General features: G+C 44.0%; 3 protein-coding genes across 12 annotated transcripts in view; 2 read left to right on the top strand and 1 right to left on the bottom strand.

Annotated features, from left to right (window-relative positions):
- The first annotated feature begins 47 nt into the window (after positions 1–47).
- KBTBD4 (kelch repeat and BTB domain containing 4) lies at positions 48–7,813 on the top strand. Its single transcript, XM_080618461.1, has 4 exons — positions 48–139; positions 2,411–3,031; positions 5,468–5,574; positions 6,153–7,813. The coding sequence occupies exons 1-4, from the start codon at positions 121–123 to the stop codon at positions 7,011–7,013; spliced, it is 1,608 nt and encodes a 535-aa protein (XP_080474587.1). The 5' UTR covers positions 48–120; the 3' UTR covers positions 7,014–7,813.
- A 149-nt stretch (positions 7,814–7,962) lies between these two features.
- PTPMT1 (protein tyrosine phosphatase mitochondrial 1) lies at positions 7,963–10,741 on the bottom strand (the record flags this gene model as incomplete). 2 transcript variants are annotated; one of them, XM_080619428.1, is made up of 4 exons in its annotated part: positions 7,963–8,216; positions 9,321–9,512; positions 10,070–10,150; positions 10,217–10,741. In XM_080619428.1, the coding sequence occupies 4 exons, from the start codon at positions 10,739–10,741 to the stop codon at positions 8,085–8,087; spliced, it is 930 nt and encodes a 309-aa protein (XP_080475554.1). In that variant the 3' UTR covers positions 7,963–8,084. The 2 variants fall into 2 exon arrangements, with proteins under 2 accessions (XP_080475554.1, XP_080475555.1); XM_080619429.1 differs by having other exon boundaries at positions 10,222–10,482.
- The window catches only part of CELF1 (CUGBP Elav-like family member 1), a 64,742-nt gene continuing 51,438 nt past the window's right edge, over positions 10,598–23,901 (top strand). For 4 of the 9 annotated variants that reach the window (XM_080619421.1, XM_080619420.1, XM_080619423.1 and 1 more), the window contains exon 1: positions 10,599–10,748. The gene's annotated coding sequence lies outside the window, so the exon portion shown is untranslated. Of the gene's footprint in view, positions 10,749–23,901 lie in introns of all 9 variants that reach the window. The other 5 variants (XM_080619425.1, XM_080619424.1, XM_080619419.1 and 2 more) reach the window with 3 other exon arrangements.

The following is a 23,901-nucleotide window of genomic DNA, read 5'->3' as shown; positions in this document are numbered from 1 at the left end:
GGCGGAGGCGCGCCAGGAACTTCTCGGGGACGCTTCCGGCTCGGTGGGCGGAAGCGGCGGGTGGCTGGCGGCGGCTGGCGCAGGGCGAGGGGTGCGGAGCAGGCTCCCCGTGGCGGCGGCATGAAGGGAGGCGCCGCAGGTGGGTGATGGCGGGAGGGCGGTGAGGAGGTGGGCTCTGTGGAGGTGCGTCCGCCGGAGGGTGCGAATGGCCCCGGGCTGAAACAGGGCTGCGGGTTCGAGGCGGCTCGCTGGCGGTTTCCATAGCGTTAATGTGGCCGTAACGGGGGGCTTTGCTTTCCTGGGAATTGGCTTTTCAAGCAGATCCCCTTGCTCCAGACTCCGAAGCGCGAAGCCGCTGTCAGCTGTGTACGTGGGTTCGCTGATCCCGGGCGCTGTTAGGAGCGGGGGGGAAAGGCAGTAGGTGTGCCTGGTGTTGGTTACACTGTCATTATCGCACTGCCGTGCTCTTGTCAGGCCACACCTGGAATACTGTGTTCAGTCTTGGTTCCCACTATGCAAAAAAGGTGTGGACAGGCTGGAGAGAGGCCACAGAGATGATCCAGGGACTGGGAAGCCACATGAGGAAGGGCTGAGAGAGCTGAGCTTGTCAGCCTAGAGAAAAGAAGGCTTAGGAGAGACCTTATCACTATGTTCTAGTATTTAGAGGGTGGCTATAAAGAAGATGAAGACTCACTTTTTAGAAGGAGTTAAATGGAAAAGACAAGGAGTGATGGGCACAAGTTACTCCTGGGGAGATTCCGGTTGGACACGAGGAAAATTTTTCATAACAATAATAATCAGCCATTGGAATAATCTCCCCAGGGAAGTGGTGACTCCCGATGGAGTGTAAGGTTTTGCTTTATGGGACACTTTACTGTTCCTGCACCTCTCTATAGATGCCATGGATGCAAAGGGGAGCTTTGTGTTTACAAAGCAGGGTGTGAGGTTTACAGCAGTCTTTAGGTGCTGTTGGCATTTCCTTAGTGACTTGGCACCAGCCCTATGGAAATTGCACAGGGCGGTGGAGGCAGCTGGCTGTGCTATGTCAAGAGGAAAGAGTGGTTCATCCATCCATATCCTGATGCTCTGAGTGGTCACTTTGGCATGCTAGGCAACAAAGCACCTTGACTTACTGGGATCGGGAGTCTTAACCGAAGTGGGAGCCCATCTGCAGGGTAGGCTTATACTTAGTACTTCTGTGTTCTGTGCTAATTGCAGTTCCTCAGTCTCTTACAGACTAATGTACAGGTACTTTTCAGACAGACCAGAACTATTGTAAATTCACACTAAAGGTATAATTGAGGCAGGCCATCATCAGGGATGGGATGGACTTCTAGGGATGTAGATAACTACTTCTGTGAACAGAACTCAAGCAGAGAAGGAGGAGCCTTCCTGTATCAAGCAGAGCTGTTACAGAAAATTGCATGTTTGACAAATAAAGCCTGGAAGAGTAACTGTGAATCTCCTGGAGAAAAATCCCATCTTTGGGAATCACTGTACTGGAAATCATGTTCAGTATTAATTGAAGAAGTTTGTGATATGAGTCACCATGGCTGACAGTTAAGGTGTGAAAATAAGATTAAAGTGAATGAAGGCAGGTGTGTATTTGCTCATAATACTTTCAAGACCCATGTGAAGAAGGAGCTCTTTACAGCAGTCCTCTTTTCAACCCACAGTCTTCTTGGAGCTCTCCAAACAATCTCTGGTACCTACTAAGGTGTTATCTTTTAAACTTAGTTCTCCTTGCCCTGTGGGAAACAGTGGCTAAGAACATCTAACAGGTTATTTGCTTGCTAAAGGTGTCTGGCACATTAACAGAATGAGTGTAACCATTAGTTGTCTCATTTGGTTAGCTTGAAGGACTGGTGGTTATGTCTGGCAGACTTCTCATGCATCATTTAGGTAAAACCAAGTTCACCTTACTTAATACCACTGCATCGTGTTGGTGCTGGATGGTAAATTAACTCCTCCTGATATGAAAAGCTGTCTGTGCTCTCTGTTAGTATGATACTGTAATCCTTTTTCCATCTAGCCCAGCTATGGTGCTGGCCACGTTTTTTTGGCTTCCCAAGTTGCCTAGGGTGGTTGCTCGTCTTTCCACTTGAATAACTGTTGCTGCATTTCTTTGTGTTAGTGAAATGGGGTGTGAAAAGCTATGCACATCTCCCAGTTCTGCTGGGACGTGATGCTCACTGTACTGGAAGTTTGGTATATATTATAATTTTAATCATGCCAACTTCTCATTTGTTTTTTGAGATTCTGAAGTTCAAGCAGAAGTTTCTGCCTGCACTATTTATATTCAGCATAAATATGCTGGCCTCTTACCAATATGTTTGATTTTCCCCTGTACCCTGAAGTACTGCATAATCTTGTTAGTGAAGAAGGACATGTAATTATTGTGATTTTACAGATTGCTGGAGGTCTGATCTGTGCAGCACCATGGATTCATCAGAAGAGACTGGAGGCTCCTCTGCAGAAGAAAACTACTTTGTGAACTACACCTTCACCGACCGCTCCCACTCAGGCCGTGTGGCCCAGGGTATTATGAAATTATGCTTGGAGGATGAGCTCTTTGCTGATGTTACAATATCAGTGGAAGGCAAAGAATTCCAGCTGCACCGCTTGGTCCTCTCAGCTCAGAGCTGCTTTTTTCGTTCTATGTTCACTTCCAACTTAAAGGAGGCCCACAACCGGGTGATTGAGCTGCAGGACGTTAGTGAGAGTGTCTTTCAGCTCCTGGTGGACTATATTTACCATGGGACTGTAAAGCTGAGGGCAGAGGAGTTGCAGGAAACCTACGAAGTGGCAGACATGTACCAGCTGACTGCCCTTTTTGAAGAGTGCTCCCGTTTTCTGGCCCGTACGGTGCAGGTTAGGAACTGTCTGCAGGTCATGTGGTTGGCAGATCAACACAGTGACATGGAGCTCTACACAGCTGCCAAACACTGTGCAAAGTCACATTTGTCTCAGCTGCAAGACACAGAGGAGTTCCTACACCTGCCTCTCCGCCTACTAACAGACATCCTTACAGGTAAGGAGTGCTTGGGACTAGCCAGGATGTGAATGTAGAGTGTATTAGGAGTTGAACAAAATAGATGGAAAGATCCAAGCTTTCATAATCACTGTCTATTCAGAGGCTTGCCTAAGCTAAGCAAAGCAAAACATTCTGGATAACCTGATGAGAAAAAAAAACCCTATTCATTGTTACTGGACATGAAGCATCTAAGCTATAGAAAAGGGGCACAGAGAATGCTGGTAATTCCCAGCAGTTCCTGAGTCAACAGGTCAGATGAATTAAAGGCTTTTTAAAAATAACTTAATGACTTTCAACAATTCACTGTATTTTTGTTTGCATTAAAAGTAAACCAAAGAAGCCTTACCGGAAATGAACATTTTATTAAGGTACCATTCTTTAGTTTTTAATCATTTAGCATAATAATGCAACAACTCAGCATTTGTAAGAAAGCTCGAGGACAAGCTATATTTTTAAGACTATGTTATAGTGTTGTTAACAGTTGTATATAATTGTTAGGATTCTTCAGGCTAGGCAGTCAGCTGCCTGAAATAGAGGCATTGTAACATCTTAGGTAATACAGTAATTACCCTTCTTGTCAAGGTAATAGCCTTCCCCAGTAATGATGCAGTGACTCAGTGCTGTGAAGGATGCGTTAATACATCAAGAACTTAATCCAGCTGCCACCAATCCTTAAAGTTTCTCTGCTGCTGTAGCAGGTACAGCAAGTGCTTGAAAAGCTCTTTATGATGCTGCAGTCACAAGTTCATTTTTGTGCATTTATGTATCATTGTTAGAGGAAGCAAGAATGTATAAGCTCAGACATTCAAATGTGCTGGACTTGGGAAGAGAGAGGTTGCCCCATTCTTGCTTAAATTAAATAACTTTGTAAATGAGTAAACAGTTTGTGTATCATGTGTTTTATATGTTGTTATGACAATAAACCTGCCATGACTGGCTGCTTAGGAATACTGGCAAATCTGTCTGCAAGACTTCAGGTATCCTGTAAAGTTGCTGCTATGCATATGAGTGTCTTTACAGATATAGTATTGTATTATCTCTATTGCATTTAAAGAAATTCACTGAGAACATGTACTGATAGCTCAAAAAAACTATTATAAAATTAGAGTAATCTTGATGACTAGCTGAATTTTTTAAACAATGTTGTGAGTTTATTAAGAAAAACTAAATTCCTAGGAATTCCATGTAGCAACCATAGTTTTAGGACTATGGCCTTTAGTTTTTGTGGTCCTATCTTAAAGTAATTGCTCAATAAAACTTTTTTCATGCATCAGCTATTTCCATATATAGAATAGCTTACTCACTATTTATGCCAAAACTTAGCTCATAAAATGGATTGAAATCTGAAATATACTCCTACTCCTGGTAGGGAAAATTTTTCTTTCGCAGTTCCTGCATCTTTGTTTAGTTAATGGTGAACTAAATAGAGGAAGCTATTAGTGGCAAGGATTAAAATTAATGAAGTAGTAATTTATTAAGCTTTTGTTGCACTCTAGGACTTATTTCAAAATCAGAGTTTTTCCATTTAGCCGCTACGTGTAATGGATAGCTTATGGAAATCCCTTTTACTAATAGAGTTGAAATACCTGCTTTTGTTTCACACTTTTGTTCTCCTCCCTGACAGTATAAATAAAAGTGTTGGAATTTGTCTGACGCCTTCAGCATCGTTGAATTCAAGGTTTGTTGTGAGAGCAGACTGCAAAATCAGAAAGCCTTCATAAGGAAACCTTTCAATGAATAAAACCTAATTGCTGGCTTTCCAGCTGGAAGTAAATACCTAAAATCTTCTAGGTAAAATACTGATGACAATGATGCAATAGTTTGTGGCATGACCAAAGCTTCCAGTTATGTCTGGAAACACTGAAATCTGATGCAGTCTGTTGAGTGTTTCCTACAGTCACGCTGCTAAGGAAAGCTACAGTAGCTCATTGGGGATTTCCAAACGTTAAGAGGATAGCAGCAACAGCAGATGTTCAGTCTTGAGGGTCAGCTGTCTGACTGCTCAGAGAAGGAAAATTTCTGCAGATGACTTGCTAGTTAGGTTTCTAGGACCAGCCAGAAAGAAAGGCAGCTGCTGAGATTCTCAAATAAGTGAAATTATTCTAAATGCTTAAATAAGAAAGTATTTTTCATTATCCCAAAGCATTTAAGTTCTCTTTCCTGCCTTTCCTCTTGGACACAGGTTCTTTTGTTGAAACTCATCCAAAGTGCTTAAGATCTGGCAGCTCTGTCTTCTGATACTTATCCAGACTAATTTCATGTAGACATCAGGCTAGCAGTGTGGATCACGCTTGCCAAAATCTATAGGTCTCTATATCCTTTTTCCCTCTCTAGAAAGCAGGGTTTGGGGTGGGAGTCACAGGAAAAGGATGCTCCTGAGTACGTACACCTTTGTCTAGATATCATAAATGCTTTTCTGTCCCCAAACCGCAGATGGCGTTCCATGTTCTCAGAATCCGACAGTTGCCATAGAAACCTGGATCAACTTCAACAAGGAGGAGCGAGCGGGCTTTTCGGAGACACTGCGATCGAGTCTGAAGGTATAAAAAGTTCTTCTGTTCTGGGGTTGGTGTAGCACTTGCTAGTTTCACATTTCCCAAGGCAGGGTATTCTGCTCATAGGTGTGACTTGAAAGTCCCAAAACACAAATGCCATTGAAATTTGTGGTGCTGCATGGGGAATGCTTTCATTGTCACAGATAGTAACCCCACTGACAGCTTTTTTAATATAACCTGAGGCTGCTTTCAGTAGTGATTGGAGCAATGCCACAAATAACTTATTTCATCAGATGCTTAGTTACCAGAGAGGCCATTCAGAAATCCTAATTGAGCATTCCCCTCATAACTCTACTCCCTCATTGATGTAGCCAGCCCTTACCTAAACCACAGACGCTTGAGTTCCAGTGAAGACTGTTGCTATTTTGCTATGTCAGATATGACTGGTATACTGAAAAGACTGAGGCTCTGAATCCCAAAGCTGTTGGGTGGCAGGACTTGGGAAGCAGCTTACACACCTCAGGCCCACAAGTGGGTCCTAAGCTGAAAAATTGGGTCTTGGGCATCGCTGTTGTTTGTGTAAACAGGTCAAGTTTTGCTGACGCACTCCTCCTTTCTCTCAGGTGATAGGAGAAAATGTTCACATCTACCTGATTGGAAAGGAGTCATCACGTACACATTCACTAGCTGTCTCTCTGCATTGTGCTGATGATGACTCCATAAGCGTGAGTGGCCAGAACAGCCTGTGTCACCAGATTACCGCAGCCTGCAAACATGGTAGTGACCTGTATGTCGTTGGTGGCTCCATTCCACGACGCATGTGGAAATGCAACAATGCAACCATAGACTGGGAATGGTGTGCTCCTCTGCCCCGTGACCGGCTCCAACACACCCTCGTCTCCGTGCCAAGCAAGGATGCAATATATTCACTGGGGGGGAAAACTCTGCAGGACACTCTGTCTAATGCTGTCATATATTACAGAGTACGAGACAATGTCTGGACAGAGACCAGCCAGTTGGAAGTGGCAGTTTCTGGAGCTGCAGGTGTAAACCTTAATGGTGTCATTTACCTGCTGGGTGGGGAGGAAAATGACTTGGACTTCTTCACCAAGCCCTCTCGGTTAATTCAGTGCTATGATACCAACACAGAGAAATGCCATGTGAAGCCATACGTACTGCCTTTTGCAGGCCGCATGCATGCTGCTGTACACAAGGATGTGGTGTTCATTGTAGCCGAGGGGGATTCATTGCTCTGTTATAATCCCCTTCTGGATAGCTTTACCCGGCTATGCCTGCCAGATGCCTGGAGCTCAGTACCATCCCTCTGGAAAATCGCCAGCTGCAATGGCAGCATCTATGTCTTTCGTGATCGCTATAAAAAAGGTGATGCAAATACTTTTAAACTTAACCCAGCCACCTCTGTTGTAACAGTCACAAGTGGCATCAAAGTGCTGCTCACTAACCTGCAGTTTGTCTTGGCCTGAGCAGGAAAAACAGGCCCAGTGATAGAAAGGGCAGCAATGGTATTCTGCTGGGCAGCTCAGAGGCATCTACCACACTCAGCACCAGTCCTGATTACTATGAGCTCACAATGTCCAGTTGTGAGGCCTATACTATACTATACTGTGCAGAGGAAGTACAGGCTTTCTGACTGTGAGCCTCTTCTCTTACCTAGCACTGTTAAAAGTTGAACGGCTGCATCTTAGATTTCAGATGGACTAAATGCTATTACTTTGATCCTTTGATGATAAGCTGCTTGTGTTTGAGGCCCAAATGGCAGCAAATGGCCTTTTTAGCCAGGAACCAATCTGCCAATAACAAACCCTATGGCATATGGACAATGTCTTCCTTGGCCCAGACTGCTGGTTTTAACTGCCTGGGAGACTGTGTGTTGCTGCCACGTCAGTCACAGTTAGACATCCACTGTGTCCTTCAGGGATGTCCCCATTTAAGCATTCTTGTGTGCCCATTTAAGCATTCCTCCCTATTTCAGAAGGGGGGACTGCAGAAATATTTACAGCAGATACCAGAGCTGACCCCAACTAGGTTTCATTATTCAGCACTTCTCCTAGAGGAGTGGTAACAAACTGGTAACTTGCTTACTGCTCTGTCCTCACCTAGCATAAAGACAGAGATGGTTTTTATGAGCACTGGCATCCTTTGTTGTACAGGGAATCCCCACCTCTAACGATAATGTAGTGTTGATTGAAGACAGAATTAAGACCACTTCCTCATACCCCTCTGTTGGCACTGTAACCCTTTGGGAAGGAATCTGAATAAAGTCTCTGCTGAGACAAAGTTTCCTGTTCCTTTGCTGCAAATATAGAACTTTCTGTGGATTGCAGGTCAGCTCAGCACTGATACTGTGTGTGGGAGAGAACTGTGGGGCTCCAAGAGAATGAAGGTATTTGCCACAAGGAAAGAAGTCTTTCATGAAACTTTAATATATGTAAAAATTTCTTTATTGGTGGTCAAGAAGTTCAATGCATAGATCATTAAAATGTAAGTTTCTTTTAAAGCAGTCAAACCAGAGATTTTGGTAGATCTTACTGACACTATGAAGTTGTCCCAGCAATCACATTCCTGTGAAATGCCTCCAGGACCTGGACTTGCTTGTGCCGAACGAGGATGTGGGGACGGATCTTGGCAATAGCCTCTACTGCTTCCTGAGGGCTCCAGTGATGCAGCTGAAAAGGCAGAAACCCTGCAAGTGAAAATACACTTCCTCCCTGCATGCGTTAATGGAGCTTTTCTGGAGGCTACAGGCAACACTATAGTTGTTAGAAAAGTTGCTGCTCTGCCCCTTGTTTACTTCATGTTCCTCACAGCGGGGACTGAACATGAATGCAAGTTCATGAAATAAGTCAGTTAAAAACAGGCCGTACAGGAACTCAGAAAACCAAATTCACTTCTCTTAATCCTGATTTCTGTTTATTGAGAAGCTTAGAAAGGTTCACCATTTCAGCTAACCAAGGAGAAAATCTGAACAAAAATTGATGTTTATCTGCTCAGTGAACAGGCAAATTGCTATTCTCATCTCAATCTGTTCCTCCATAGAATTAGGAACAGAAGAATCATTCAAAACCTCCATTTGCCACATTCTACAAATCATCAGTCCAAGTCTGGACATCTCCTAAACTGGGCCTCCAGTCCAAGCTCTGTAAAATCATGGTACCTAGGGGGGAGGGAAGAAGTGCAGTATGTGTAGGGCTGTAGATACACGTGCCTGTGTGTCTGTGTACACATGTAATGGAGCACCTCGTTTATGAGGAAAGGCTGAGAGAGTTGGGGTTGTTCAGCCTGGAGAAGACAAGACTCTGGGGAGATCTTATTGCAGCCTTTCAGTTCTTAAAAGGGGCCTATAAGAAAGGTGGGGAGAGACTTTTTTAACAGGTCCTGCTAGGATGAGGGATGATGGTTTGAAACTAAAAGAGAGGAGATTCAGGCTGGATGTGAAGAAGAAATTCTTTACAATGAGGGTGGTAAAATCCTGGCACAGGCTGCACAGAGAGATGGTGGATGCGTCATCCCCGGAGACATCCAAGGCCAGGCTGGATGAGATTCTGGGCAACCTGATATAGATGAAGATGCCCTTGCTCATTGCAGGGGGGCTGGAACTAGATGACCTTTGAAAGTCCCTTCCAACCCAAACTGTTCTATGATTCTATGGAACATTAATGCACCTGCTTATTAATGGTCAGGCTTCTTAAGCAAAAGCAAACTGTAATGGTTGGCTGTATTTGCCAAGACTGAATGAAAATAAACCCCACTTAGCATTGAATACTTCTTACTTGAATTAAATACGCTGCCACCATGGTGGCACTGCGGGAGCGTCCTGCCTTGCAGTGTACATAAACACTGTGACCACAGGCTCGGTGTTTCAGAATGAATTCAACACCCTTGTGGAGGTTTTCCAAGGTGGGGACTCCAGTTAGATCCACGGTGCTGAGACGCAGTTGCTCCACTCCCATTGCTTCCCATTCCTGAAATGGATATAACAGATTTGATCAGTTAATTTTGAGGGGTTTTGTGGTTGGTTGGTTTTAGTTCCAGAAAGAAAACCCAGAACCTGTTGAAACAGTTGGGAAACTCAGTCGGTTGTAAGCTGACTTTGAATGTCAATACAAACCATTCCATAAAACCATTCAGCCACTCTATGGCTCTATGAATCCTTTAAATCACACGTATGAAAACTTCAGTCCTGGCTATCAGAAAGGAGAAGTTAAAGGGAACTGAAAAGGTGTGGTTCAGCTGAAGGAAAGGAGGGGAGCTGGGATCTCATCCCGAGGCAAAAGGTGTTCTTGTACGTGCACAGTGATGTACATGGAGATTCAATGCTCCCATTCCCTCTCCGCCGCTGCAGCTCTAACACTTCCCTTCCATCCTCACTTTTTACCAGCTTCTCGCACAGTGTTAGAAGTTGGCTTAGGTACGAAGAAGCCACGTCTTCGTTGTCAGAGTCCCGGCTAAAGCCTCGCCAGCGCCGGGACGGGCGGACCGACAACAGACCCTGAGGGCCACCGGCAGCTCCCGGGCTCACCTGGGCGGAGCAGCAGAGGAAGCGGGTCTCGTACTCCTCATTGAGCGTGACTACGGCGCGCACGTTCTCCTCCGCCACCAGCTACGGGCACAGGCATCGTCAAGCTCCGCCGGTCCCCTGCGGCCCGGCCCGCTCCCCCGAGCCCACCTTACCCTGCGGCTGCGTCCCCGCAGCGGCAGCGCCCCCAGCAGCACGGCGCCGTCGATGCGGTGGAACCAGGGCCGGCGGGACCCGGGCAGCTGCGCCCGCGCCGCCGTGTACAGCAGCGTTGGGTAGAAGAGCAGCCGCGCCGCGCCGGCGCCCAGCGCCTCCGCCAGCACCATCGCGGGCAGCGCAGCGCCGCGCCGACTGAGGGGCGGGCGAGCGCACTGAGCGTGAAGAGGCGGGGGAGCCTGCAGCCGGAGGGAGGCGGTGTCGAGCAGGGCGCGGAGTGGAAGGTCGGTAGGAGGGGGGCGGGCACACAGCTCCGGCCCCTCCACCTCGATCCAGCTGTGGTCTCTCCCGGAAGCGCCGCCATCTTGCGGAGCCGGCCTGAGGCGGTGCGGGGAGCGGAGTGGGGCGCGGGTGGATCTCCGGGGGCAGGTGAGGGCGGCGGCCGCCAGGAGGAGCTCGGGCCGGGCAGGGACAGCGCTCAGCCGAGCCCAGCCGAGCCCGCGGAGACTGCGATTCCATCGCGCAGGTAACGGCTCTTCCCCTTCTCACCCCGTTCTCCGGGGCTCCCGCCGTGAGGCCACTCGTGCCGGGCCGCAGCGGCAGCCTCTGCGGCGGGCGCCTCACTCCCGCCCGCTCGCCTCTCCCCTACCCCTGACGCGGAGGGGCAGAGGCCCGACGGGGTGCCACCGCCCTGTGTGTGTCACCCTGAGGGGGACGGTGGCCGCCCCGTCGGGAGCCCCCTCCCGGGGCCCGGAACCGGAGGCCGCCGGTTGTATCTGATCCCAGCGCTGACAGCGCCTCGGGCGCCGCCGGGCCGCGGGGCGGCGGCGGGGGGCGCTGCAGGTACGAGCGCAGTCCGAGGTGGTGTCGCCATTGGGGCGGGGGGGGGCGGGTGTTGCGGCGGGTCCTAGCGCGCCTTGGGGCAGGGGAGAGGCTCCCCCGGGTACGGCCGCCGTTAGCCCACCGAGCTGGGTGGTTCGGGCCCTTGGGAGCGGCCGGGGGTTTAATCTCAAGTGCGGTTACATGTCGTAGGGGGCACATTAGAGGTCTATCTTTTGGACTAGTGAAACGTTTGGTGGTATGCGAGGCAATTCGGGCACGCGAGAAGCACAAGCAGGGGAATTGAAGTTCAGCACAGTGAGGATTTGCAGTTTCAAGCGTGCAAAGGCGTGACGGACATGACGGGAATGAAGTAAGAAAAGAAATATATAAACCAGGAGAGACAGAACATAAAATGAATGATAAATACATGAAGAAGCAGGAAAGGTTGATAGCAGCATGAGGCTTTTATAGGGCTGCTCATGTATAGGTAGTTGAGAGGCAGCATTATAATAAAGCATTAAACCTTCATTCCTTTAAGTTTCTAAAGAATTGTGACCCAGCCTTTTTCACCTTTAAAACAGAGGCATTCTATTCTGCCAGAAGTTGTCAGGGAGCATTTTTCAGATGTTGCAGCTTTCTCGTATGTCCTGCTTGAGCAGCGTGGCCATCAGGTGTGTTTCACAGGGAGTTTACTTGAGTCAGAAAAATGAGGGGGGAGATTTATATCTTTGAAGTATGCTTTGCTTCTGGTTTGCAAGAGCTTGGACTTTCTGAGTATCTTGAATTTGTTTATTCTTAATTTCATTTCTCTGTGTGTCCTTCCAGTCTTTGTACTGGTGATAGTTGTTATATTACGTCCTGGTGCCTTTTGCTTTTTCTGTGTTCTTTTTCTGCAGATTAGTTCACGAGATAGATTTTGCTGCACTGACTTGGCATTGCATATCTATAATAAACCCATCAAATTTTTTTTCCTTACCCTCAGCTATGTTGTTGGCAGCTGTGCATAATATGAGATACTCTTTACTTCCTAGAGTTGTGTCTGGACCTAAGCCTTTAAGAAGCAGCTTTGTGGAAATACTAGTGCTGTGGTAGATGCTTAAAAATTCTGCTTACATCTTTACTCTGAGATAGGAAATCTGAAGGTTGGTGCAACTTGAATCCTCCAACTTTAATATGTTCAGTTGCATTCCTGCAGATGAAAAGTCCCCAGGGGCAGGAGCACAGATCTCGCTGTTCTTATATCTGCTCAGGGGCATAGGTGCAGATGTGTATACAAGTAAAATTCCTAAACAGGAATTTAGAAATACAGTGAGATGAAGGATTATTTTTGGTTTTGAAGATGGTTAGTGTTCTCTTTCAGCATATGCTCACTTTCAATATTATTGCTCATATTTATTCTTGGAAAGTATATGCTGTTTGTGGAGTGTTCTCACTCCTTCTGAATCATCACTCTGTTCTTCCTTTCCCTCACAAAGTTTCTAATGTTACGTCAGAGAAAAATAAATCCCAGATCCTTCCTCCTTAGTTACGTGCTTTCCGTTACATATCTGCTTCTTTTTTAACATGAAACAGAATAATAGATGCAGGCTTAGAAAGTTGTGTTAATATGCATAGAGATATGCAATAGTTGTATATCTCATCAGTAATAAATCCATAATTTGTGAGATTCCTTGCAAGTACCCTTTACATCATCTGAAGAATCACTAGATGAAACAAATTCAGCAGGTCAAAGGAGGTGATCCTGCTCCTCTACTCTGCTCTCATGAGACCTCACTTGGAGTATTGTGTACAGTTCTGGTGTCCTCAACATAAAAAGGACATGGAACTGTTAGAACAAGCCCAGAGGAGGCCACGAGGATGATCAGGGGACTGGAGCACCTCCCGTATGGAGACAGGCTGAGAAAGTTGGGGCTGTTCAGCCTGGAGAAGAGAAGGCTGCGTGGAGACCTCAGAGCAGCCTTCCAGTATCTGAAGGGGGCCTATAAGGATGCTGGGGAGGGACCATTCAATATGGACTATAGTGATAGGACAAGGGGTCACAGGTTAAAACTTAAACAGAGAAAGTTTAGATTGGATATAAGGAGGAAATTCTTTAAGGGTGGTGAGGCACTGGAATGAGTTGCCCAGGGAAGTTGTGAATGCTCCATCCCTGGTGTGGTGTTCAAGGCCAGGTTGGACAGAGGCTTGGGTGACATGGTTTAGTGTGAGGTGTCCCTGCTCATGGCAGGGGGATTGGAGCTAGATGATCTTAAGGTCCTTTCCAACCCTAACTATTCTATGATTCTAAATTCTAATTTCCAACCCTAACTATTCTATGATTCTAAATTCATAGAGTCATTGTTCTTCCTTATATCTAACCTGAACTTCCCATGTTTAGGGGGACCTGCTGTGAGGTCTCCACACAGCCTCTCTTCTCCAGGCTGAACAGCTCCAACTTTCTGAGCCTGTCATCATGCAGGAGGTGCTCCAGCCCCCTGATCATCCTCGTGGCCCTCCTCTGGACTTGCTCCAACAGCTCCACATCCTTTTTATGTTGAAGGCACAAGAAATTATGGCACTTGGACATAAGAGAAATATTTATAATACTGTGTAACTTTACTTTTGAAATATTATGTTGCATTTCATAAAAAAATGGATGTTTATGTGACTCTTAACTATTTAGACTTGCATTGAGTTAATCCAGTGTCCAACTGAACTTAAGAAACTTTATCATGAGCAGGTTGGATGTTAAGTATTTCTTGCATATTTTTCTGAAATGCAGTCATCAGTTACTGTGCTTCTTTATTTCATCTGTTTGTCTTCTGGGTCTCCTGCCACAAATTGTGTCAGAGGGGCTGCTCTGATTTTTTCTTTCGTGTTTCTTTAGGCAGGGTGGGAAGTGATACACATTCTCCCTGGTTTTGAGATTTTGTGATTATTAGTCTCTAACTCTGGTATCTAGAAAGAGCCCAGTGCTCTGCTGTTGAAATAGAGGCTGTTCAGCAGGTATGTCCATGAGGCAGCCAGTTTTCCAAGTCATAACGTGAGTTTTGCACAGCAGCAATAATCGAACAGACTCAGATTTCTATTTTTGCATTCTTATGTATCAGTCTTGCCATGAATGTCTTAAATGTTTTATTTCAATGTAGGCATGTTCAAGTATTGCTTCTTGTCCTTTAGTTTATCATTTCCCAAGACTATGTGCAGAGTTATTCACTGCCTTCAGGCAAGAAAGTATCATTTTTATCCATTGATCAGTTATTTGGCAGGAAAAAAAAACCAAAACAACAGTATAAAAGCAGAGCAAAACACTTCAGGGTTTATTAGAATGGGAGTTGTAACTTTTCTCAGTTTATCTAGGTCCTCTAATGGGTATTTCTCCTAAAGTATCACAACGCTGTATGTTGAGTTGTGATCTTGTAACAAGATTTCTTGAGGCAAGAGAGATGATATTGATTGGAGAAAAGTGACCAGTAGTTTTATTGTCCTTCCTCCTGTCATTAGAGATCCTTGTGTTACATGAAAATAAATGCAGGATACCACCTTTTCTGCTGTTTCTGTCTACACCTTTTTTAGATTGTCCTGTCCAGACACTTTATGTTTAACACTGAAAAGAGAGCACTTTAGCATTCAGATTTTCAAGAGGAGATTTCCCAAACGTCAGCTGAGCATCATCCTGTTTGTACCTGATGTGACATTCAAGCATGTAAAGCTAAAATACATGTTAGATCAGAGCAGGAAATTTGGATAGAGCAAGGGAGAAAATGTAAACTACTTTAAAGCTGCAGTGCAAATTAGTCTGCAAATGCTTTGCTGTAGGGATGAATAGCTCACAAGTCTGAACTGTGATAAATAGAGCAGGCTTATTTGTTTGACAGCAATGCAGTACAGCACAGTCATCATCCCAGGTAGAGGCAGTCTTCTTCCTGACATCTTGAGTAGCATAAAATTTCCAGCCATCTTAGCTCTGTGCGTTTTAAAAGAGAATTGTTGCTAACTGAATTTGGGATGAACAGTGAGCAATTAGATAACTGAATGGAAGTCTTCAGAAGTCTTCAACTATTAGTGAAGAACTTCAGCGTAGGTGATACAGTTTGTGACACAGGTATACATGTGTGAAAGCTTTATGCCAGAAATAGAATCATCCTCCACAAGCTGTCTTCTCTGTCACTTGTATGCATATTGTCCTTCAGTTTTCTTGGTATCTTACGGTCTGTTTCTTTGTTTCATTTTTAGAAAAGATATGCTGGTTAATGGGCTGCTCTGTTAAGAGGCGGGGTACTAGTGGAAAACTGACAAACCGCATGTTTTGGTAATGAGTCTATTGATTTAGAGTGGATTTATAACTGATCTAATGATGTGGATGGCAGTGGTTTTGTTTATGTGAATAGGAATACCAAGGAAGACCAAGATTATATAAACTGGTCTTAAAATCATATCTCTGGGGAATTTTCACTCTGGTTTAACTAAATTACGTGTAACTATAACTTGGAACTGGCTTAGATACTGCCAAAATTCATGGCAAATGATCAGGCACTTTGAATTCTTTGTCCTTTTCAGCAGCACACCTCAAATTGACCTGGAATGAGCATGTGGATAAAAGGATGAGTGTTCACTGAGTATCCAGTGTCATGGCAGTATGATACCTGTCAGGCTTCCTTTGCAGTTTTGTTTTTTTGTGGCTGCATGCTGTGTGTTTTCTCAGAACTGACTGCTCTCCCAATTCTTACAAGAACTCAGGTGAAGTTCTGTGATGTCTTCCATACTTTTTACTTGAAATTAATTGGAGTTTTTCAGGACCTTGGCTTTTTTTTTCTTCTTCCATTAAAATTGTCCTTTCTTTCACTTCCGTCCAAAGGCTGTTTCATACTGCACCTTTCACAAAAATAATGTAGTTCTTATCCACTAGATTTCAGTATTTCACATGTCAAAGTAAAACTGTTGTTCTTCAAGCATATTATCATTTAGAATTCAGGTTTTCATTGAATACATGAATATTCTCTGCTATTTTTGCCTCTAACTATGCAGTTCAAAATATATTACCACATATACACTTTATCCACAGATCCCTCAGAATCTTTTGGAAAAAGAACATTCATGTTTGGTCTTTTCAAAGCAGAGGAGTTGGTTATTTATGAAGACTGTAGTTTGAATGAAGTACTTGGCAGACAATGGCCAAGTCTACCTACAAAAATGACAGCATCTTCCTTAATGTACTATACGTAGAGATTTGCAGGATGAGCACCAGGCATCTTAATGTCTCTGCAAAACCTTAAAAGACAGAGCTTTGATGAATGATTCTTCAGAGGGGAATGAAATACAGGTCTTTCGGGAAGAATATATTTTGAATGTTACATTTAGCTCTTGTTTCCTATAGGGACAACACAATGTAAAAGTAATTTTCTCATTTATAGTCCTAGATTCCTAAGCAGAGCATCGTCTCAAAATCCTGTTGCAAACTCACCTGTGCCTTCCTGTTATTTGCCTTCCCAAAATTCCTGGTTTTCATTTAAACTATTAAATAAAAAAATCCCATACATCTTGATGACATGTCAGCTCAGAGAAGAAATATATTTCTTCTGGGTTGTTTTTTTTTTTGTCTTCCTTGTCATTATGACTGTACAGTGTCTAGTCCAATTCATGAGCAAAGCAGTAAAGATTCCTTGCACAGTTGTAATGTTAGAAGTGGAACTACCATTGAAAATTATCAATATGCAAAATCTTTTTGGGGATAAACGGTTATATAGTTACTTTCCCGAAGTAGGTTTGACTGCTCAGAAATGTGTGATCATATGCTTGGTGATTTAAGAAAAATAAGTGAGAATATTCTGATACTTATGGAGTAAGGCACCTATATTACATTCTGGAGAGGTACTTTTAACAGGGACATGTAGGGCAAGGGGGAATGGCTTCAAGCAGAAAGATAATATATTTAGATTAGATATTATAAAAATTCCTCACCATGGGGGTGGTGAGGCGCTGGCACAGGGTGCCCAGAGAAGCTGTGGCTGCTCCATCCCTGGCAGTGTTCAAGGCCAGGTTGGATGGAGCTTGGAGCAACCTGGTCTAGAGGAAGGTGCCCCTGCCCGTGGCAGGGGGTTGGAACTGCATGAGGTTTAAGGCCATTTCCAACCCGAACCATTCTATGATTCGCTGCCAGAATTTGATCGCTATCAGAGACTGGCTGTAGGTGGTGGTCTCTGTATTTCACAGTGTGGAAGGTTTCCTGATGTAGAATTTGCTTTAGACCTTCTTTGGGTTTTAAAGTGTTTTTCTTTTAATTCAAGACTAAGTTTAATAGGCATTTCATGACTACTTTCAGGGGAGCTGACTAGGATGCCATTGTTGATCCTGTTGTGTGAGGAAAATAATTCAGAATATGCCTTGGCATCTAGCTAATTCTGAGTATGCTCAGAATTTGCAGGGAGCCTAAACCATTATCTCCAGTCACGAGAAATTAAGAAAGATTCATAAATTGATTATTGGTTAAAATACCAGCATGTTTATATGTACTTCCAAGTCACATTAACAGAGCTACCTGACTAGTGCACTTCTCTGAGTTCTGAATTGGTTACTGCATTCACGATACAGCTGAAAGTTACAACTTCCACTTATTTGTATGAGAGAACTTTTCTGGTAGCTTCTGTAAGATTGTTTCATATCACCACATAAATGTGAGATACAGCAAGTATAAGATACAGGCAGCAGAACACAGTAATCTCCCATGAAAAATTAGGCTTTTATATATGTATGAAACTGCTTTTAAGTTTGCTGACTTTCATACCTGTGTACTACAAAAAAATCAGGGAGTGTGCCCTTTCCATTTTTTGCTTGGAATACCTGGGGATTTGGGTTTTCTTTCAATTTGCTCTTTCTGTGCCAGAACGTGAAAAGGGGAAGGGAAGGAAGGAAGGAAGAAAATAGGATGCTACATAGAAGTGGATTTCATCCATTTTTTAAGAACAAGAAGTAGAAAAAGGTTTAGTTTTGCCAGTGTTTAAACCCAAAAGAACTACTGGGAGAGCAGACAGAATATAGCAGGTCACCATCGTAGTCTGTATCAGCTAATTGGAAAGGTCATTCTTGCTGATTTAGGAAAATACTTATAAAGGAAGAAGGGTTTATAAAGTTTGCTCTAATTCCATTTGGGTCTGGAGGAGAGGTCAAACCAAGAGCTTAGTATATGGAGGTGTGTGTCCAAAAGCAACAAGGAAGACCTGGCCAGTTAGTAGTTCTTGAAATGCTGGTGGATGTGGGGATTCCCTGGAATTTTTACCTTGTGTCTGAGTTGCTGCCCAGATTCTGTTGGATGAAGTGTGCTGGATGTTCCTGCACTGTTAAGGTGGGCTCCAGCAAAATGGATTTGGAACTCATTTCAAAACAGTTACTCCTATAAGTTTGTACACTGATTCTTCTCCTGCACAGTGTTACAGTGCGTGAGAGGGTGCATGTGTAAAGGAACTTGTCTTAGCAATGGTCTCCTCCAGAGACCATGTATGGGTAAAGCAGTTCAGCTAGTTCAGCTCCCTGCTCCTCCCTCTGAGAGCTGAACAGAATCTCTTCTGCTGAAATGGTTGTTCCGCTTTCTGCTTTCTATATTTGCACAGCACAGCACGGTAGCTAACCAGGCAGTGTGGCCAGCCTTGTATTGGCTGGGCACAATTGAGAGCCAGGGCTTGCAGTTTTTGTTGTTACGTCTGTCTGCATCTCTGGGGAGGACTGGCATTCCAAGTGAAAGGTGATCTATTTGTGGATGTTTTCCTTATTTTTATGAAATGCAGTTCATCCAAACTGGGAGTTTAGAGCCTGGGAGTGGAGGAGGGAAGTTGTATTGCAGAGAAAGTTATGGAGTGGGTGGCATTGGCTTCAGATACAGTTTGAACCTGCAGAAGAGCTGCTGTCTGCTGGGATGAGGATTTTAATGCCCCTGCCTGCTTTGGGGAGTGATTAGCCAGTAGCTTTCCATAAATGGTCTGTTGTTACTGTCTGCCGTGAAGATTAATGAAAGCTAGATCCTGTCCTGGAAGAACTGAGTGCTGTCTTTGCTTGTTATGGGCAAGGGGAATTAATAAGGAGCTAGACCCTGGCCAGCCTTGTTTGGAATAAGGAGCTAGTGTTGAGGGATGAGGTTGTAGGAAATGCCTTGTTAGGGAGAGCTGGAAACTGTAACTGGGACTTCCCTGGCTGGTCATTTGCATAAACTTTGTGTTAAAGCTCTGCACACATTGGGATGGCTACTCACAATTGCTTTTCTTAAGTAGTAGATCAGCTGGACAAACAGTGCAGGAAGTCTGTTAGCTGCTAACACTGTAGTTAACTGTTGATCTGATGTTCTTTGAGTAGTAGAAAGGTGCTTTAAATAGTGGCAGCAACTGTATCCACCATTAATATTGGCAATACATTTGATGAGAGGGAGAAAGAGGGAAATAGGATATAGGGTACTTTTTCTGTCTTTCAGATGATGCTGTCTACTTACAAATTCCGCTCTGTTTTGAATATCTAAGCAAATAGGCATCTCACTTTTTGTTTCTGAAATTTGAACAAGGAAAACATGGTTTTACTTGTGAAACAGAAAGAGAAGGCAGCATCTTGCTAAAATCATTCTTGAGGACAATGTTCTATGAACTCAATGTTTCTGTCCTACCACTGCAGTGTCTTCAGTGTCTTTCTTCCCAAGAAAGCTGTGTATCTTGAATTTGGAAGAAGCAAGTTTTGAAGGCAAAACGGGGCATTTCAGCTGCTGGCAGTGTCCATATTGCACTGTGTCTGCAGGCAGGGAACTGTGATGGATATGTGACAGAGGGTCATCTCATTCTTGAACTGCTTGAACTCAAGCAACTTTGTTGTATGGCTGTTTTCTGATCACTCTTGGTTTAACAGGGACACACTGTGGTAGCTGTCTTTCTTCATCTGGAAAACCTATGGAACTAATAGTGAATGTGCAGTTTTCTGAGGTCTTAAGATTGTTGTCTTCAGTGCCCTGATACGTTTTCCGATTCTTACATCCTCTTAAAGCCTGTACCTGCCTTTCTTCCCACTCTTCCACTTCCTGACTCTCCAGTTGACATTCCTCTCACTTAATACCACCCAGAGCAAAGTGACAAAAACATAATCTAAACTGTTCCTGAGTTTACAGTACTAGTTAAAAGCAAATCTTTGTACCGTTTGATGTCATCAGTTCCTCTAAAGTGTTTTCTGGTAGCATACTTAACTGTTAAGTCTTAACTGTTGCTTGTAGTCTTGTGGCAGGAATATGATTAGGCAATTTCAAAGGCCTCTTGTATGTAAACTGTTGCATGTTTAGAAAATAGTTTGTCCATTCGGTGAAAGATGTCATGATAAATGGGTAGAACACTAAGGAAATATTTTCACAAAGTGCATGGAGTAGATGACAGATAAAGCCAGGCTGTAGAATGGCACTGGAGATTTTAAGTCTTTCATTTTGTAAGGATTGACTGCGCTGTTACCCTGTTTGCAGAAAAGGTTTCATCAATGTTGGAGGCACGTGAGAAATTCACTTTTGTCTGACATCCTTTGAAGGTGCTGAAATCCCACAGGAAGGGGTAATTTTTTTGTTTTATTCTTACCTTACTGCTTTATTCTTTATGAGAAGCATTCCTTTTTTTTTTAATGTCATAATCATGCAGTTGAAAATAAAGTTAGGTTAGGTGTGGCAAGATTACGGGTATTTGGAATTAAGTCCAGTGTTATTTGAAGTTAGTTAAATTTGTAACTGTAAAGGTGATAGATGCATATGTTTCTTACAAGTATGGTGTTTTCCAAACAGAAGTAGTGGAAGCCTTGTTTATAATTCGAGGCCTTTAAAAAGGATTAAGCAGAGAATTAATGATGTGGAATTCGGCACCTAAATCTCATAATGTCGTTTCATGAGTAATTTGAATGAGCATGTGCCAGTATGGGTCTGAAAGAGACTTGTTCCATCTTTCATGTGTTTCCCCTTTCCTTTACACTGCCAAGAGCATTTGTGTGGTTGTGCAGTGAATTGAATCAGGGAGCATGTCTGGGTTGAAACTATTATTTTCCTGTTGTTGGTAGGCTAGATCCAACCTGGATCATTTCCTCTCTCAGGCTTGTTATACAGAAGTGGGGATGGATAGCTGGTGATCGAAGAGTTGTATTCTGTTCTTTAGGCAAGAGCATTGGCTTAAACTGCATCTATACTAGAAATGTCTTGATCTGTTCCTCTGTATTTCTACCTCATTTCTATCTAATCTTTATGGAGACCTTATAGCCAGTCTTCTCTAGTAATACAGCCCAAAAAAATTAAGTAAGAATTGTTTGCATGTGTTTCCTGTTGTGGCACATATCATTTGCTTCTTAAGAAGGTACTGAATGTTGTTATAACATTTCTTTATGAGTGTGGTATTTGATACATGCTGTGTTTGATGCTGCTGTACAGAGAAGCCTGCTGTTTGGGAAGAAATTGGTGAACTTTTCTGATGTGAGACAGAGAGAAGATAATGTGCTACATAGACAGTTAATGTGAGGTTTTGATTCAGGAAGTGTAAGGTGTCTCCAGAATCTAGATAAGAGGTATAGAAACCCTGGGACTCCAGCAAGATACACTAGAGGATTTTGTCTGTTTTGAGCCCTCATGCAGCCAAAACTGCATTTGTAGCACTTGGTTTTGTCATAAAGTTTCTGGAGTCTTCTCCTGCTAGCAGTGGAAACCAGCTTATGTCATACTGTGCCTTCCAGAACAGTGAGTGGAAAAAACTGATGGAGAAGTGTGTAAGTGAAGAACATCTGAAAATACGTGCATAAAACTATAAGCAAGTACTGAGCCTCTAGTTCTTGGCAAAGTGTACTGACAGTCCTGATCCTTCCCACCCCCTTCTCCCTCCACCCAGCTGAAGTCTAAGATCGGGTGACTGATCCAGCCTTGTACAGCAGCAAGGGTTTCTGAGGCTTTGGGAAGAGAGGAGTAAGCAAAGCTGAGCTGGCACAAGTTGGTGGGCATTAATCACTACTGGCAAGCAGCCTGGAGGGGGTGTCTCAGTGTCACAAAATGGGCCATGAGAGTAGTTTGTGGAGTAAAAGGCTGCTGACAGCAATAGGAAAGACGTTCTAATAGTCATCTTTAGATGTTTCTAACTAGGAAATAGTTAAGCTTCTTCAGACAGAGAGAAGTTCATGGTAAGGGTGGCACTACATTTGTGAGTGGTATTCAGGCAGAAATGGTACTTCAAGGTGCTCACTGTTTAGAAACATAGAATAGTTAGGGTTGGAAAGGACCTTAAGATCATCTAGTTCCAACCCCCCTGCCATGGGCAGGGACACCTCACACTGAACCATGCCACCCAAGGCCTCATCCAACCTGGCCTTGAACACTGCCAAGGATGGAGCACTCACAACCTCCCTGGGCAACCCATTCCAGTGCCTCACCACCCTCTCAGTAAAGAATTTCTTCCTTATCCAATCTAAACTTCCCCTGTTTAAGTTTGAACCTGTTACCCCTTGTCCTCTCACTACAGTCCCTGATGAAGAGTCCCTCCCCAGCATCCTTATAGGCCCCCTTCAGATACTGGAAGGCTGCTCTGAGGTCTCCACGCACCCTTCTCTTCTCCAGGCTGAGCAGCCCCAACTTTCTCAGCCTGTCTTCTTACAGGAGGTGCTCCAGTCCCCTGATCATCCTCGTGGCCTCCTCTGGACTTGTTCCAACAGTTCCATGTCCTTTTGATGTTGAGGACACCAGAACTGCACACAATGCTCCAAGTGAGGTCTCACGAGAGCAGAGTAGAGGGGCAGGATCACCTCCTTCGACCTGCTGGTCACGCTCCTCTTGATGCAGCCCAGGACATGGTTGGCTTTCTGGGCTGTGAGCGCATACTGCCAGCTTATGTTCATTTTCTCATTGACAAACACCCCGAAGTCCTTCTCCCCAGGGCTGCTCTGAATCTCTTCTTTGCCCAACCTGTAGCTGTGCCTGGGACTGCTGCGACCCAAGTGTAGGACCTTGCACTTGGCATGGTTAAACTTCATAAGGTTGGCATCAGCCCACCTCACAAGCGTGTCGAGGTCCCTCTGGATGGCATCCCTTCCCTCCAGCGTATCAACCGAACCACACAGCTTGGTGTCATCATTGGTGTGTTTTCAGTAGGTATTAGGTTGTAAAGTAATGCAGATTATATTTTCTGGGTTTTTCTATATTGTTTACAGTGGTGTGTATGCTTCAGATACTACATAAAGATATTAGAGGGGGTAAATACTGCAAAATAAAGAAACTAAAGTATATATTAAATGATGCTGCGAATGGTGACAAATGAGAAACCTTCAGAGAGCTGGAGTAGAAGCTTAGGAAGAACTGCTTTGCAGTAAAATGGTTAGATTTTCTTTCATTTGGGTTTTTGAACAAGGGTCAGGACATTCCTAAGTGAACGTTCCCACAGCAATGCCAGTGTTTGAAGAAAAAAATAACACAGAGTATTTTTTAAAGCTTCAGCTCTACACACCCAATATTAAATCTCTTGAAGCGTTAATGAAAGTTATTTGCTCTTCGAAGTGATTTGAATCAATATTCATTCCTTAAAACAGGACATTGACTCCAGTGCTTTGCAGAAGTAAATGTGAGTGTAATTTGAGACTTGTATCCATTTACTTCTGCAAAGGATTTGTCTGTGTGCCTATTACAAAAAAAACCAAACACCTCAAAATAGAAGTAATTGAGCATATTTTTACACTTTAGTTTGCAGGTGTAGCAACAGCAGACTCCGAATGGTAGAGTTCATGGCAAGTATTTGCCTAATATAAGCCAAGCAAGAGGCACATACAAGCTTAAGGTAAATCAGTCTTTCTTAGTTGTGCTTCTGAAATAAACTAAAAATGCTTATACTTAAATATTTTGAAAATACAGGATT

Source organism: Psittacula echo (genome assembly GCF_963264785.1).
Source record: "Psittacula echo genome assembly, chromosome: 5".
Classification (NCBI taxonomy): domain Eukaryota; kingdom Metazoa; phylum Chordata; class Aves; order Psittaciformes; family Psittacidae; genus Psittacula; species Psittacula echo.
This window is presented reverse-complemented; position numbering and strand designations above follow the sequence as displayed.